This window comes from Lotus japonicus, chromosome 1 (assembly GCF_012489685.1).
Source record: "Lotus japonicus ecotype B-129 chromosome 1, LjGifu_v1.2".
In the NCBI taxonomy this organism is placed as follows: domain Eukaryota; kingdom Viridiplantae; phylum Streptophyta; class Magnoliopsida; order Fabales; family Fabaceae; genus Lotus; species Lotus japonicus.
Window position 1 is genome coordinate 82,665,778 of NC_080041.1, and position 12,500 is coordinate 82,678,277.

A 12,500-nucleotide genomic window follows, 5' to 3' on the forward strand; every position below is an offset into this window, starting at 1 on the left:
ACAATCGCGTAAATGATAAAAAGCTACTCCTAATAGCTTTTTATATACATAATTTATGAAACATGTGATCCAAAAAGCATCAAAACACACTAAACATAGTATCAACAAGAAAAACATTACGTCATTAACTTGCAATACCCCTTAACGCAAAACCATATTACAAGTATTTCATGGATAAACATCTTCTCAGGTTGAAACTTCACAGATTTATGCTGAAGCTTTTTGTCCATCACTATTTTCATATTATTAAATAGGTGAGACCCGTGAATACTTGTGAATAGATAAACACAAAGTTTCATATGTCTATGAACTTTCACATGACACGAGAGCATTTCACATATGTTTTGCTGGTAGAACACACGGGTTTTATTTACAGCAAGAACTGCATCTTTTAGTCATATGAGTTTATAGCAATCACAAACTAAGCACCACCCCTTCAACAAACCTACTGAACTGAGGGAACACGTTCTTTCCTCAGCTTTTATATCTGCAAGCTATCTACTCTAATTTCTGCCGTTCCTTGCTGTTTAGCACACTGCAATCATGTGAGCAAACAAACTTGCCACCACGGTAAAAAGAATTGACCACAGCTATTAACGTACTTGATTGATGATTTTCTGAAATACACTCACTTTTAGAATGTGCACTGACCATTTTCTTTGTTTCTTTATCTTCTTTTCCTTTCTTTTTTCTTTTTTGTTGTGTAACTTGTTATCAGAAGCCAATTTTCTAATAAAAAAATCATGTTAACTTCATGCCACTTTCAACATTGTACACAGTATATTGTAAATTTCACCTACATAAATTACAAAGATCACTAGCGATTAGAAAGATAAATGATTAATCATTCAGCATTGAGCGGCAAACAGTGAAAACCCGCTCAAATAATGCAGAAACTGTAAATTGACCTTAACTATGTTCAAGACAAGAAACTGCTGTGCAGGAAAACTACTTCATGCATTTTCTCCATAGGATTTTTCCAGGACCCGCACTTCCGGTCCATATATCACACGGCAACGCTCAGTAAATGAACCTACCATCCTAGAGGCTACCTCCTTGAAAAACATTGATGCAATCTGACAACCATAAAAAAACACATGATTAGCTATGAACAGAAAAAGATTATAACGACAAACATGGTAGTCTTAGTAGCGTAGAGATAGATGAAGTGACTAGTGAGCTGTGCAGGCAAATGTATGAATACAAATGCAGATTTACAGGAGGGAAAGTCATGCCTAAGTTCTGGTAATGCTACTGAGCAAATTGATTAAAAAAATAACATAATCTCTGTTCCTTAACATAATCATGAATCCACTGATTAAGCCTTCACTACATAGCTAATAAAGGACATGCAGGGTTCAGTGCTAGAAAATAAAGAAATGAAGGCACCAAAAGGTAAGTTGAGTTGAATAGATATAACAGAACTATACCTGGCTGTAAAGCGGAGACTGAAACTTAAAATCGACCAAGAAATAAAGACTGCAAGTTCCTGGAACCGGGCCAGGATTAAATTCCCATACGTTTATTAAATGGTCAAATAGGGTACTCTGTGACACAGTTGTCTGGACACACAAAAAAACAATTAGAGCAATCAGTAGATATTAAGAGAAATCTTCTGCTATCACAAATATTAAGAAAGGAAGAAATGAAGAGAAAGATATCAGAGCAACTTAAGCACTCTAGCAATTATAAAGATATAACATGACTGAATGTGAACAATCATAGGGAATAAAAGCACTAAAATCAGTTAGACCAATCTGCATCCGTATGCCAATACTCAGCTCGGTACCATATATTATGGTTTGGTTATATAGCAGTTTTGACCAAAGGGCTTAGTACGCCACAAGTTATTTATCGCATGCCCCACAAGGATTAATTGATGCTCAAGCATGACACTCGCAGAAGAATAAGACAAAAATGATACTGCAGCAGCTTATCTAAAGTTGCAGAGAAGATGTGAAAATAAAGAAAGAACAATATACGATATATAATGTTCATCAGATATTTTAAAATATATAATGAACAATAATTATGTTGATTGACTAATAATTAGGCGCGAGTTAGCTATAACTTATTAGGCATTAAGTTAGCTCCTAATCAACTTCTAATTACAGCCTTGATTACTCGATTGATTGATTGTAATCAAGCTATAAATAGTACTCTCTCCGTTCCTATTTAACTGTCCACTTTGAGTGGAGGCACACATATTAAGGGTGTGATTAATTTTGTTGATTTTTAGAAAAAGTGAGGATTATTTTTCTATTTTACCCTTTAAAGTATGTGTTATCTCTCCTAATTTATTGTACTGACAAGGGCATTTGTTGTAAAAACATCATTTAATGCTCTCTTGAAATGCTAAGTGGACAGTTAAATAGGAACAAACAAATTTCTTCAAAGTGGACAGTTAAATAGGAACGGAGGGAGTAAGTATGAAGCCCATGTACACAAGTTCTCTAAAAAAGTCTCTCTTTCAACATACAACTTAACATATAAATTTTGTAGAGGCACTCATTTGATGAGTGCTCATAATTGCCTTGGCCTCATTAAGAATATGATCTTGTTTATACGGAAAAGACTTGTATCCAAAATTCCGAACTTACTGCAATTAAGCTATTTTGGCTAATTAACACATAAGTTGAGCCTGTGCTATCTCTTTTATAAATGAGCTAAGCCCAAGCCTGTTAGGGGTTCTCTTGGCTCAACAGGGCCTAGAAAAATGTAAGAAATTGCTAGTATACAGGAATTGTTACAGTTTCACTTCATCTAGTTTTGAAAAATTGAAATCGACCAAGAAATAAAGACTGCAAGTTCCTGGAACCGGGCCAGGATTAAATTCCCATACGTTTATTAAATGGTCAAATAGGGTACTCTGTGACACAGTTGTCTGGACACACAAAAAAACAATTAGAGCAATCAGTAGATATTAAGAGAAATCTTCTGCTATCACAAATATTAAGAAAGGAAGAAATGAAGAGAAAGATATCAGAGCAACTTAAGCACTCTAGCAATTATAAAGATATAACATGACTGAATGTGAACAATCATAGGGAATAAAAGCACTAAAATCAGTTAGACCAATCTGCATCCGTATGCCAATACTCAGCTCGGTACCATATATTATGGTTTGGTTATATAGCAGTTTTGACCAAAGGGCTTAGTACGCCACAAGTTATTTATCGCATGCCCCACAAGGATTAATTGATGCTCAAGCATGACACTCGCAGAAGAATAAGACAAAAATGATACTGCAGCAGCTTATCTAAAGTTGCAGAGAAGATGTGAAAATAAAGAAAGAACAATATACGATATATAATGTTCATCAGATATTTTAAAATATATAATGAACAATAATTATGTTGATTGACTAATAATTAGGCGCGAGTTAGCTATAACTTATTAGGCATTAAGTTAGCTCCTAATCAACTTCTAATTACAGCCTTGATTACTCGATTGATTGATTGTAATCAAGCTATAAATAGTACTCTCTCCGTTCCTATTTAACTGTCCACTTTGAGTGGAGGCACACATATTAAGGGTGTGATTAATTTTGTTGATTTTTAGAAAAAGTGAGGATTATTTTTCTATTTTACCCTTTAAAGTATGTGTTATCTCTCCTAATTTATTGTACTGACAAGGGCATTTGTTGTAAAAACATCATTTAATGCTCTCTTGAAATGCTAAGTGGACAGTTAAATAGGAACAAACAAATTTCTTCAAAGTGGACAGTTAAATAGGAACGGAGGGAGTAAGTATGAAGCCCATGTACACAAGTTCTCTAAAAAAGTCTCTCTTTCAACATACAACTTAACATATAAATTTTGTAGAGGCACTCATTTGATGAGTGCTCATAATTGCCTTGGCCTCATTAAGAATATGATCTTGTTTATACGGAAAAGACTTGTATCCAAAATTCCGAACTTACTGCAATTAAGCTATTTTGGCTAATTAACACATAAGTTGAGCCTGTGCTATCTCTTTTATAAATGAGCTAAGCCCAAGCCTGTTAGGGGTTCTCTTGGCTCAACAGGGCCTAGAAAAATGTAAGAAATTGCTAGTATACAGGAATTGTTACAGTTTCACTTCATCTAGTTTTGAAAAATTGTATTTTGCCTTCAGAGTGATGCTCATAGGGTAGTTTCACTGTTTATGTGAAATCATGTTACAACTCCACATCAATAACATTAGTAAAGGGGCTTAGTTGCATTGCATCCATTTGAGCAATGTAAAGGCGAAGTTATTCAAATTAAAACTGAAAAGACCAGCAAACCACTTTTTTGAAAAGATGAGCAGACTATATGAGTAATCATGTCTAAGTTTTTTCTTTTCAAAAAAAGGTAAAATAAACACATGGAATGAGTACCTAAGTACCTATCTAAGCCATAGATTTTTCCAAAAGCATGACAATGTTTGAAAACCAAGGCAGCTAGTTGCTGAACAAGATGGAAGCCCAATCAGGGGTGATAGCTAATAACAAACATTGGCTTGAATCTGCCTATTATCTCATGAATTAAGGAACTCTAAAGTCAGACACCACCAACAATAGCTGGAAAAAAATTCCTACAAGGTGGGATAGCTTAAATGAATCAAAAGGCAACAAACTGTCCTATCATAAATCATGCCTAATGACAAATCATTTAATTTACATCTTTCTTAATGATTTGGCCTGTAGTTTTTATTGATCTCTCTCTGCTTCAAACTATTAAACTATCCTCCACCTAATTCACTTTCCATACTTCGTATTCTAAACATTTCTGCACATATAACCAAATCACTTATGGTGAGATTTTACCATCTTTTTCCACGTTTGGTGCTATCTCCCTACTTTAAGTCCTGTTAGCAATATATGTAGACGAAATACTAGAGAGCTCAAAGAGCCAAAGTGGGGCAGCCTTTGTTAGCTGCACTTCAATAGTTAAAATTGTAAAGTTAGTTAGTTCTCTAAGTAAGTTATCTCTCAAATACATGAGGTGTAGATACTGCTCAAAGGGCTATGTTCTTGTATCACATTGACTTCTAGGTAGTAAAGATAGTTATTTTCCCTAATTTCTGATCCAGTTCTATCAGTAACCAACCAACAAAAACCCAAACAAACCTTAAAACCATAGACTAGCACAGATTGAATACCTTGATACGCTTCGGTCTTTCCAATTCAACATGAGAAACATAACTCTCAACAAGAAATTTAAACCCAATCTCCAACTCAGCATCAAATGACCCATCAGGAAAATGTTTAAGTATATTGGACTTCTGACACCACGGAACAAAACCGTGATAGAAATCAACAGCTGCAACAACCTCAAACAATTGCTCCGGCGAGTACCTAAAAAACCAATAAGCTAATCAGCTCATGAATACACCAATCAAAATTCTTATCAAATACAAACAAACACAAGCACATGGATACAATACAAATACAAAGAGATAGGGCTCGAATCCCGAATCCCATTACCCTAAAACGCGCTTCTCCTCATAGGTTTTAGATAGAACACCTTCTTCACCATCACCACATCCAAGAAAGTGCCTTGATTGCACAGAATTATTATTGATACTCTTGAAAACTCCGGTTATGGGGGCAAAACCGGTGCGAGAGCCAAAGGGTTGAATCGGATGGGTGGCTCTGTCGGCAATGGAAGTAAAGCATCGGCAACCATCGAGTTTTTTCTCAGCGCTGTTGCTAGACCTAATCAATTGAGTGAATCCATTTCTGCGTGATGCTAAGGAGCGAAGTGCCTTCGAGGTGGAAGAAAATGGCGGCATTGTGAACTACCAGGTATGAAAAAAGGGGATTGCGTAACCTAATTAGGTTTTGGAAATCAGAATGATGCACCTGGAATTGGGAATTGGAAGAATGTGAAACCCTAGAATTGGAGATTGAAGGAGAGGGAGATTTGGTGCGTGTTTTTTTTTTTATATATTTCGCAGGTGATTTTGTGTTGAATGAGATTGAGAAGGTTTGTTGTTGTTTCGTTAAGGATTCAAACATGGACTACTACGGCCACGTCTCGAAGCAAACCGTAGTTGACCACACACGTGGAAATACTTTGTCACCAACACTCCACGCCTTAACTTCGCGTCAATATTTTTCTTCTGCTTTTACACTGTTTGGTTTGGGAGAGAAATATAGAAGGAGAAAAAATTGAGTGGATCTTCTCTCATTTGTTTGGTTGAATAGAGAAAAGAAAGAGAGTTTTTTTTTATCTAAAAAATCTATAAGGGCCCATGCAACAGTCATGACTTGTACAACAATATATAAAATATATCTCTTATCGGTCACTACCAATAGGCAACATCCACCATTATCTCTTAGTAAATTTTGTCATTGTCGTCACTTAGAACAACATTTACCTCCATCATAACTCGAAACCCTATATCATCGTCATCATATACCTTTGACCGTTGATATTGTTCGATACCTTCCACCTTCTCCATTATCCAACACCATTCACCATTGTTACTCTTATTGGACAACTTCCATCATCATAAGGCGACACCTTCCACCATCTAGCACCCACCACTACTAGCCCTTAACGCCCTCCATCGTTATTGTTATGTGACACTCTCCACCTTCTTACCGTCGTATGAAACCTCAACCACCACACCTCACGCTTGGCACTCCACCATCGTTGACATCAGCCACGCACAACCATCATCACTTAATTACACCCTCCAAGATTTTCTCACCACCACCACAGGTCACCCTCTACAACATCCAACCCTCATATCATATTTGTTCTTATGCTATCATACCCTCAACATTAGCCCTTAAATTATATCTCTCTTTCTTTGTGAAGATTAAAATGAGTCTTAAAAAATAAATGAAAAGAAATCAAATTTTAGGAGCCAGTCATAATAATTAGATATGGGCCTTCCTTTAGAAGAAACTTATGGGTTGCCCAAGTTTTAGACCCAGCTATTGTTGGGCACTTGGGCTATCAACAAAAAATGAAATTTTCTTCTTTATCCTGGTAAGGTTTGCTCTGCACTGAGAGCGAGTGAGCATGCTCCACCTCGCAGATTTTGATAACAAACAAACCATGTTTCAATAATTGAGGTTTTTCATTCAGACATGGCTTCTTCATCTTCTTCTCCACTGTCCCCAACACAGTCACATATCCACTCCCTCGGTAACCCTTCTTCCTCTTTCCGCTCCCCTCCGCTCATTCTATCTTTCCGTTTCTACTGGAGCGCCTCGTTGCCACTTCACACTCGTCTCTCCGCTCTCAAAGCTGCTGCTGCTGCTGCTTCTTCTGATGCTGCTGACAATTTGCTTCGGAAACCGCTAATTACTCCGCGGAAGGACCCAGCTGGAGTTTTGGAGGAACATGGGTATGCCTATGAAGAAGAAGATGATGAAGAAGAAGAAGAGGAAGATAAATGGGTTGACTGGGAGGACCAGATTTTGGAGGATACCGTTCCTTTGGTTGGATTTGTCAGGACGATTCTTCATTCTGGACAGTAAGTTTTCTCCTTTATTTTTCATCAATTAGATAGAAAATGTGATATTTTTTTGTCATTTTCACCAGACACTTCAACTAGGCAATGTTGAATAGTAGTAAGGTTGTGTTTGAGTAAACAATTTAATTTGATAAACTTATTTGAAATAAGCTCAAAATAGGTTATATGTAAGCATAAACTCTTGTTCATAAGCTAATCTTATCAGTTTGTGAAAATAAGCTCAAAACAGCTTATAGGTAGGTCATAAGCTAGTTACATAAGCTCTTTCACACACTCGCATAAGCTCAAATAAACTCTTCCAAACTGGGTCTAATATAACAGGTTCTCATGCTTTATGTAATGATGCATATTGGGTGATGGTACAATTTCAACAATTTTTGTTTACTAAATGGTAATGTGTTTGTGTGTATAATATAGTTAAGATTGAAGTCTGAAAAAAAAAGGGATTGATAGATGAATAGGTGGTGGTCGTCTAAGTGTGCATGTGAACATGGACCATTTAAGAGATTCGTAGAAAGTGAGAGGAGCAACCAAACTCCAGCCAATATTATTAAGTGTTATGATTTAGGAAATGAGAAGTGGCAGAGGAGCCAAGACTTCATACTCATGTATATGGATGAAGAAGCTAGCTAACTGAAGCTTCTAATCTGTATTGGGTAGTCCACCAGTAATTGGCAATAGGGCATTATGTTTATATGTGGTTGATGGGGTTGTGGTGTAAAAGAAATGGTGATTGTGGAATTGGGTCTTTGGAAAGAAGAAAGGTGGATACTTTGTAGAAGATAGGGGCAATCTATACTTTTTTAGTCACATTGTGCGTGGGACAACAAGTTGTTCTTTCGTTTAGTAAGTAATTCAATAGTTGAATCATGTATACCAAATTTAAGATAATTTAGACATTCATGTATATGCAATCTATAAGTAGTAATTTACTTATATTTTAAATAGTATATTATTCTACTTAATAGATATTGTTGTATTCAACAGATATTTTAATGCTTTTTGTTTCCTTTGAACTCAACTCCAATGAATCTATGCAGAGATGGGTGCACGCATGTGTCACTATGTAGTTGTTTCTCACGTTATTCTCTGCATGGCCTATTTGATTCTTTGACTAAAAACCTAACACATACTTATTACAGACCACAGACTAACTCTAACATTCTAATGTCTTAACCTTTAAATATTACACTACTTAAGTAATCAGTAAATTTCTTGACAGCGAAAATGCCAATACTTGTACTCAAGTTTTGTATAACACGCTTTCTAAAATATGATTTCAGAACTTTATATTGAGAAGGAATGATACAAATATGACCATACTTGAAGCTAAAAATACAAGGCATAGTATCTAAACAAGTTGGGAATATCATTTCGTTATGGATTCTTCAGATTTACTCCAAAATGTAAATTTCTTGCTACCTCTTTGCATTTAAATCTGTATGTTTGAATTGATGAGACATTGCTGCATACATCTAGGGTTCAATAAATGACAATATTGCTTCAATGAAACAAAAGCAAAAGAGAGTACTTACTCTTGGGATGAAGGAAATGGCCTCTCTTGAGCTATCGCTGACATTGTCGTGTGTCAGATGAGACAGTTTCATTTGCCTAAACATGTTGGTCGTTTTTAAGTGCTCTTCCATTTTCATCATTACCCAGGTTGCGTGTGCAATACCTGGATAATATGAAACGGTCAACAAGGCAAAATGGATTTAGTTGGTTCAAACCCCATTGCCACGGGCACTGGAGAATTAAGGCAATCCTTTGTCCTTGGTCACATGGAGGTCTGATTTTCCAGCATTTCAGTAGAGATAGGGAAGAGGGGAATAAAATCAAGGCAATTTACAAATCATCAGCCTTTTTGTAAAAGTCACATGCGTACATGCAAAGAAATTTAACTAATAATTATGTTCATGAATGTACATGTTCTGTTTTCATTTATCTTGGACATTCTGATGATACCTTGTTGTGAATTCTTGCTCTAGTTATGAAAGTGGAGATAGACTAAGTCCGGAGCATGAGAAAACCATTCTTGAGAAGCTGCTTCCCTTTCATCCAGAATCTGAGAAGAAGATCGGATGTGGAATTGATTATATAACGGTATATGTTTCTTTCCCTCTTTCACTCACTCTCAGACACAGCACATGCACAGTGCACTACTTGATTGCCAGAAAGCTTTTGCCCATAGTACCTTTTCTTTTCTTTTTTCCTTTTTCTGTTGAGTCTGATATTAGCAATCTATTGGATACCGTGACATTAGTTTTTTCCTACTGTAAGATTTTTACGCCTCATCCATCATTAAATTAGAATAGCTATGGTGGATGGTCTGACTCGCTAACGGTAGGATCTGTCTCTTGTAAAACGCGGTGCAATTTACTAATTAAAGTCGAAGTTGGTAGTTGTGATAGAATCAAAGGAATTAGTTTTTATACCATCTAATTTGCTAATCATAAATAATAGCAACACACACCTTTTATGTTGTGTAGGTTTACAATTTATTAAGCCTCTGTTACGGATATGTTTTTTCAGGATCTTCATCTAAAAGTTGTCTACTTGTCTTCATTTTTCCCTTTCTTGTAGTTCAATTCATTTGATATTCCAAATCCAACTACTTCCCTTGATCTTTTTCTCATCCATGATAGGCATGAATTAACATAATAAATGCGTTCAGTGTTATTTTTCGGCTATTTCTTTTGCAGTTGTCCAAATATAGCTTTTGGCCATGGTGTTACCATTATGTGTAGTGATGTTACACTTATACCTGTCTTGGCTGCTGAAAAGATGTAAAATGATTGGATTCCAGCTAGGTTGTCAATCCCGGCGGGATCCTGTGAGATCCCGATGTCCCATCCCATCTCAGCCAAGTACTAGGACGACCACCACCATCCCATCCCACTTCGCCATACTAGCATTTCCCGCGCGTACCCGGACAAGGAAGGGTCTGAAATTTTAAGAAATGTCCTCCAATTTTAAACGTTGGGGTGTTTTTTAGGGGCATATCCGGGTTTTCGCAACAAAAAAACCCTAGATGGGAGGAAGAGTTTGCTCTCTCAAGACCTATGACTTCCATTGCTAGTTTGCCACTATGAGAGTACGAATATGTAATGAATTTCAAGTAATATTTATCATCGATTTAGTATACATATATATGGTATAAATTATACAAAATGTAGGCAAAAAATCACTATCCCAACCATCCCACTATCCCATTTTTGGGGCCGGCTGCTATGTGCCGGCTGCCGAGATCTGGGGTTGACATTATAGGATTCCAGTTTTCCCTTTTTAGGCTAAGGAGGAATAGTGCAAACTGTGCAATTGTTTGCTTCTGCTAACTGTCTTCCATTACATTCCAACATTGGGTTTTCAGATAAGAAATGTATATAAATTAAATATGCATTTACTGCATTATTAACATGTTTGGATCACCTTCTCTTTCCTCTGAATTATTTCTGCCACCCACTCCCAGAAGCTGCTCACACTCATAAGCTTCTTCTCATAATTGATTTTACTTTTAAAATCGTTTTTAGAAAGATTTCCAAATATGCACTATGTCCAATCTGGTTTTTCTTGGGAGTGATTGTAACTCTTGGTTTGTGATATTTATATGTTGCTGAAAGATCTATTTTCCCTTTTCCTACGACAGATTGGATACCATCCTCAATTTGATCGATCTAGGTGTTTGTTCATAGTACGGAAGGATGGAGAGCTGGTTGACTTTTCATATTGGAAATGCATTAAGGGTTTGATTAGAAAGAATTATCCATTATATGCAGACAGTTTCATTCTCAGACACTTCAGGAAGCGGAGTCGTAATCTGTGAAGTTAGCACTATCTTTTTATGGCTGTACCATTTTGTATTAGAGTTCACTTTTTTTCAAATCCCTTTTGAGTTTTCGTGTTTTCTTGTTGCTGGTAGCATATTATAATGATCTGAAAAAAATGAGATTAGATAAATTTCTGGAGTTTAGAAGAGTGGTTAGCATTTAAGACCTCACTACAAAATGCTAGAAAACGACTTCATTTTACTATTGACGATATGTCAATATTTGTAGTGATTTGAAAATATGGGACTGTAAACTATGTGTATAGAGAGACCTTGATGATAATGTTCCTCTCAGTTAAATTAATTTCCAATTTAAGGAGATTCTAGTTTATGTTCTTATTTTTTTTTTGAAAAGGAGAATTCTAGTTTATGTTATCCTATGTTAATTCCAAAGCAGGTCTAAACTCCTGGGAGGACTTATAGTAGTGTTGACAAGTTGCTTGTATGGAGAATTTCTTACAGAGAGAACCAAGAGCCCGGTTGGAGACAAACTTATTTGAGTTTATCTACTAGAAAAAACACTAGATAAACTCCAACAAATGCTCTTTGGTTTGTATCCAAATGGGTTGCAACAAGTATGATGGTGGTAGGATTGAAGTTAGTTAATAATGGACAGGAGCTGTGGAGATAACTGCTTTAAAAAATTAGCAGAAGGTGGACTCTATTTTTGGGAGGTTATTTGTAAAACATGAAAATTAGTGGATAAGAATCTAGCTTGGAGAGTGTGGAGTGGGCCCAGCTTCAAATTTTGGATCTTTAATTGAGTCACTTCACTCCGGCCTCTCAAGTAGTGGGAATTTTCTATTCCTGAGCATGATATTCAAATGTTACTGCAAGATTTTGTGACACAAGATGATGAGTCAGTAGTTGAACCAAAAAAAAAAAGGAGATGTTGAGTCGATAGGCTTTAAGGAACTCATGCCAGACCATGTGTTAAACTTTATTCGGGCCATTACCCTCCCCCAAGAATTTAGATGATACAGTAAAGTATCATTAAGCGAGTGTATCAAGTATCAACTGACATGTTTTTCTAGCTTAAGCAGATATTTTGAGTTTGAGTCCCTGTGAATGTAGCTACGTAAGAAAAGTTTTCCCGCTCATGGTGGTTCTACCCGCCTTGAACAAAATTATCTAGTGGAAGATACAGGTAATTAAAAAGTCCCCGAAAGTTTGCTCAAGTGGTAAGAGCTATGGACATAAGGGTTTGGGAGTGTGAAGC

The 12,500-nt window shown here is 36.3% G+C and overlaps 2 protein-coding genes across 3 annotated transcripts; one reads left to right on the forward strand and one right to left on the reverse strand.

Annotated features, from left to right (window-relative positions):
- Window positions 1-725: 725 nt before the first annotated feature.
- LOC130721831 (uncharacterized) lies at window positions 726-6,010 on the reverse strand. Of its 2 annotated transcripts, XM_057572418.1 has the most exons (4): window positions 5,450-6,010; window positions 5,125-5,320; window positions 1,431-1,562; window positions 726-1,076 (listed from the first exon to the last, which is right to left on the reverse strand). In XM_057572418.1, exons 1-4 carry the CDS (start codon window positions 5,755-5,757, stop codon window positions 954-956), a joined length of 759 nt encoding a protein of 252 aa, XP_057428401.1. In that variant the 5' UTR covers window positions 5,758-6,010; the 3' UTR covers window positions 726-953. The 2 variants fall into 2 exon arrangements, with proteins under 2 accessions (XP_057428401.1, XP_057428395.1); XM_057572412.1 differs by lacking the exon at window positions 726-1,076 and having other exon boundaries at window positions 1,446-2,884; window positions 5,450-5,998.
- A 962-nt stretch (window positions 6,011-6,972) lies between these two features.
- On the forward strand, window positions 6,973-11,618 carry LOC130721845 (protein DCL homolog, chloroplastic). Its single transcript, XM_057572428.1, has 3 exons — window positions 6,973-7,455; window positions 9,444-9,558; window positions 11,102-11,618. The coding sequence occupies exons 1-3, from the start codon at window positions 7,067-7,069 to the stop codon at window positions 11,276-11,278; spliced, it is 681 nt and encodes a 226-aa protein (XP_057428411.1). The 5' UTR covers window positions 6,973-7,066; the 3' UTR covers window positions 11,279-11,618.
- Window positions 11,619-12,500: the final 882 nt, after the last annotated feature.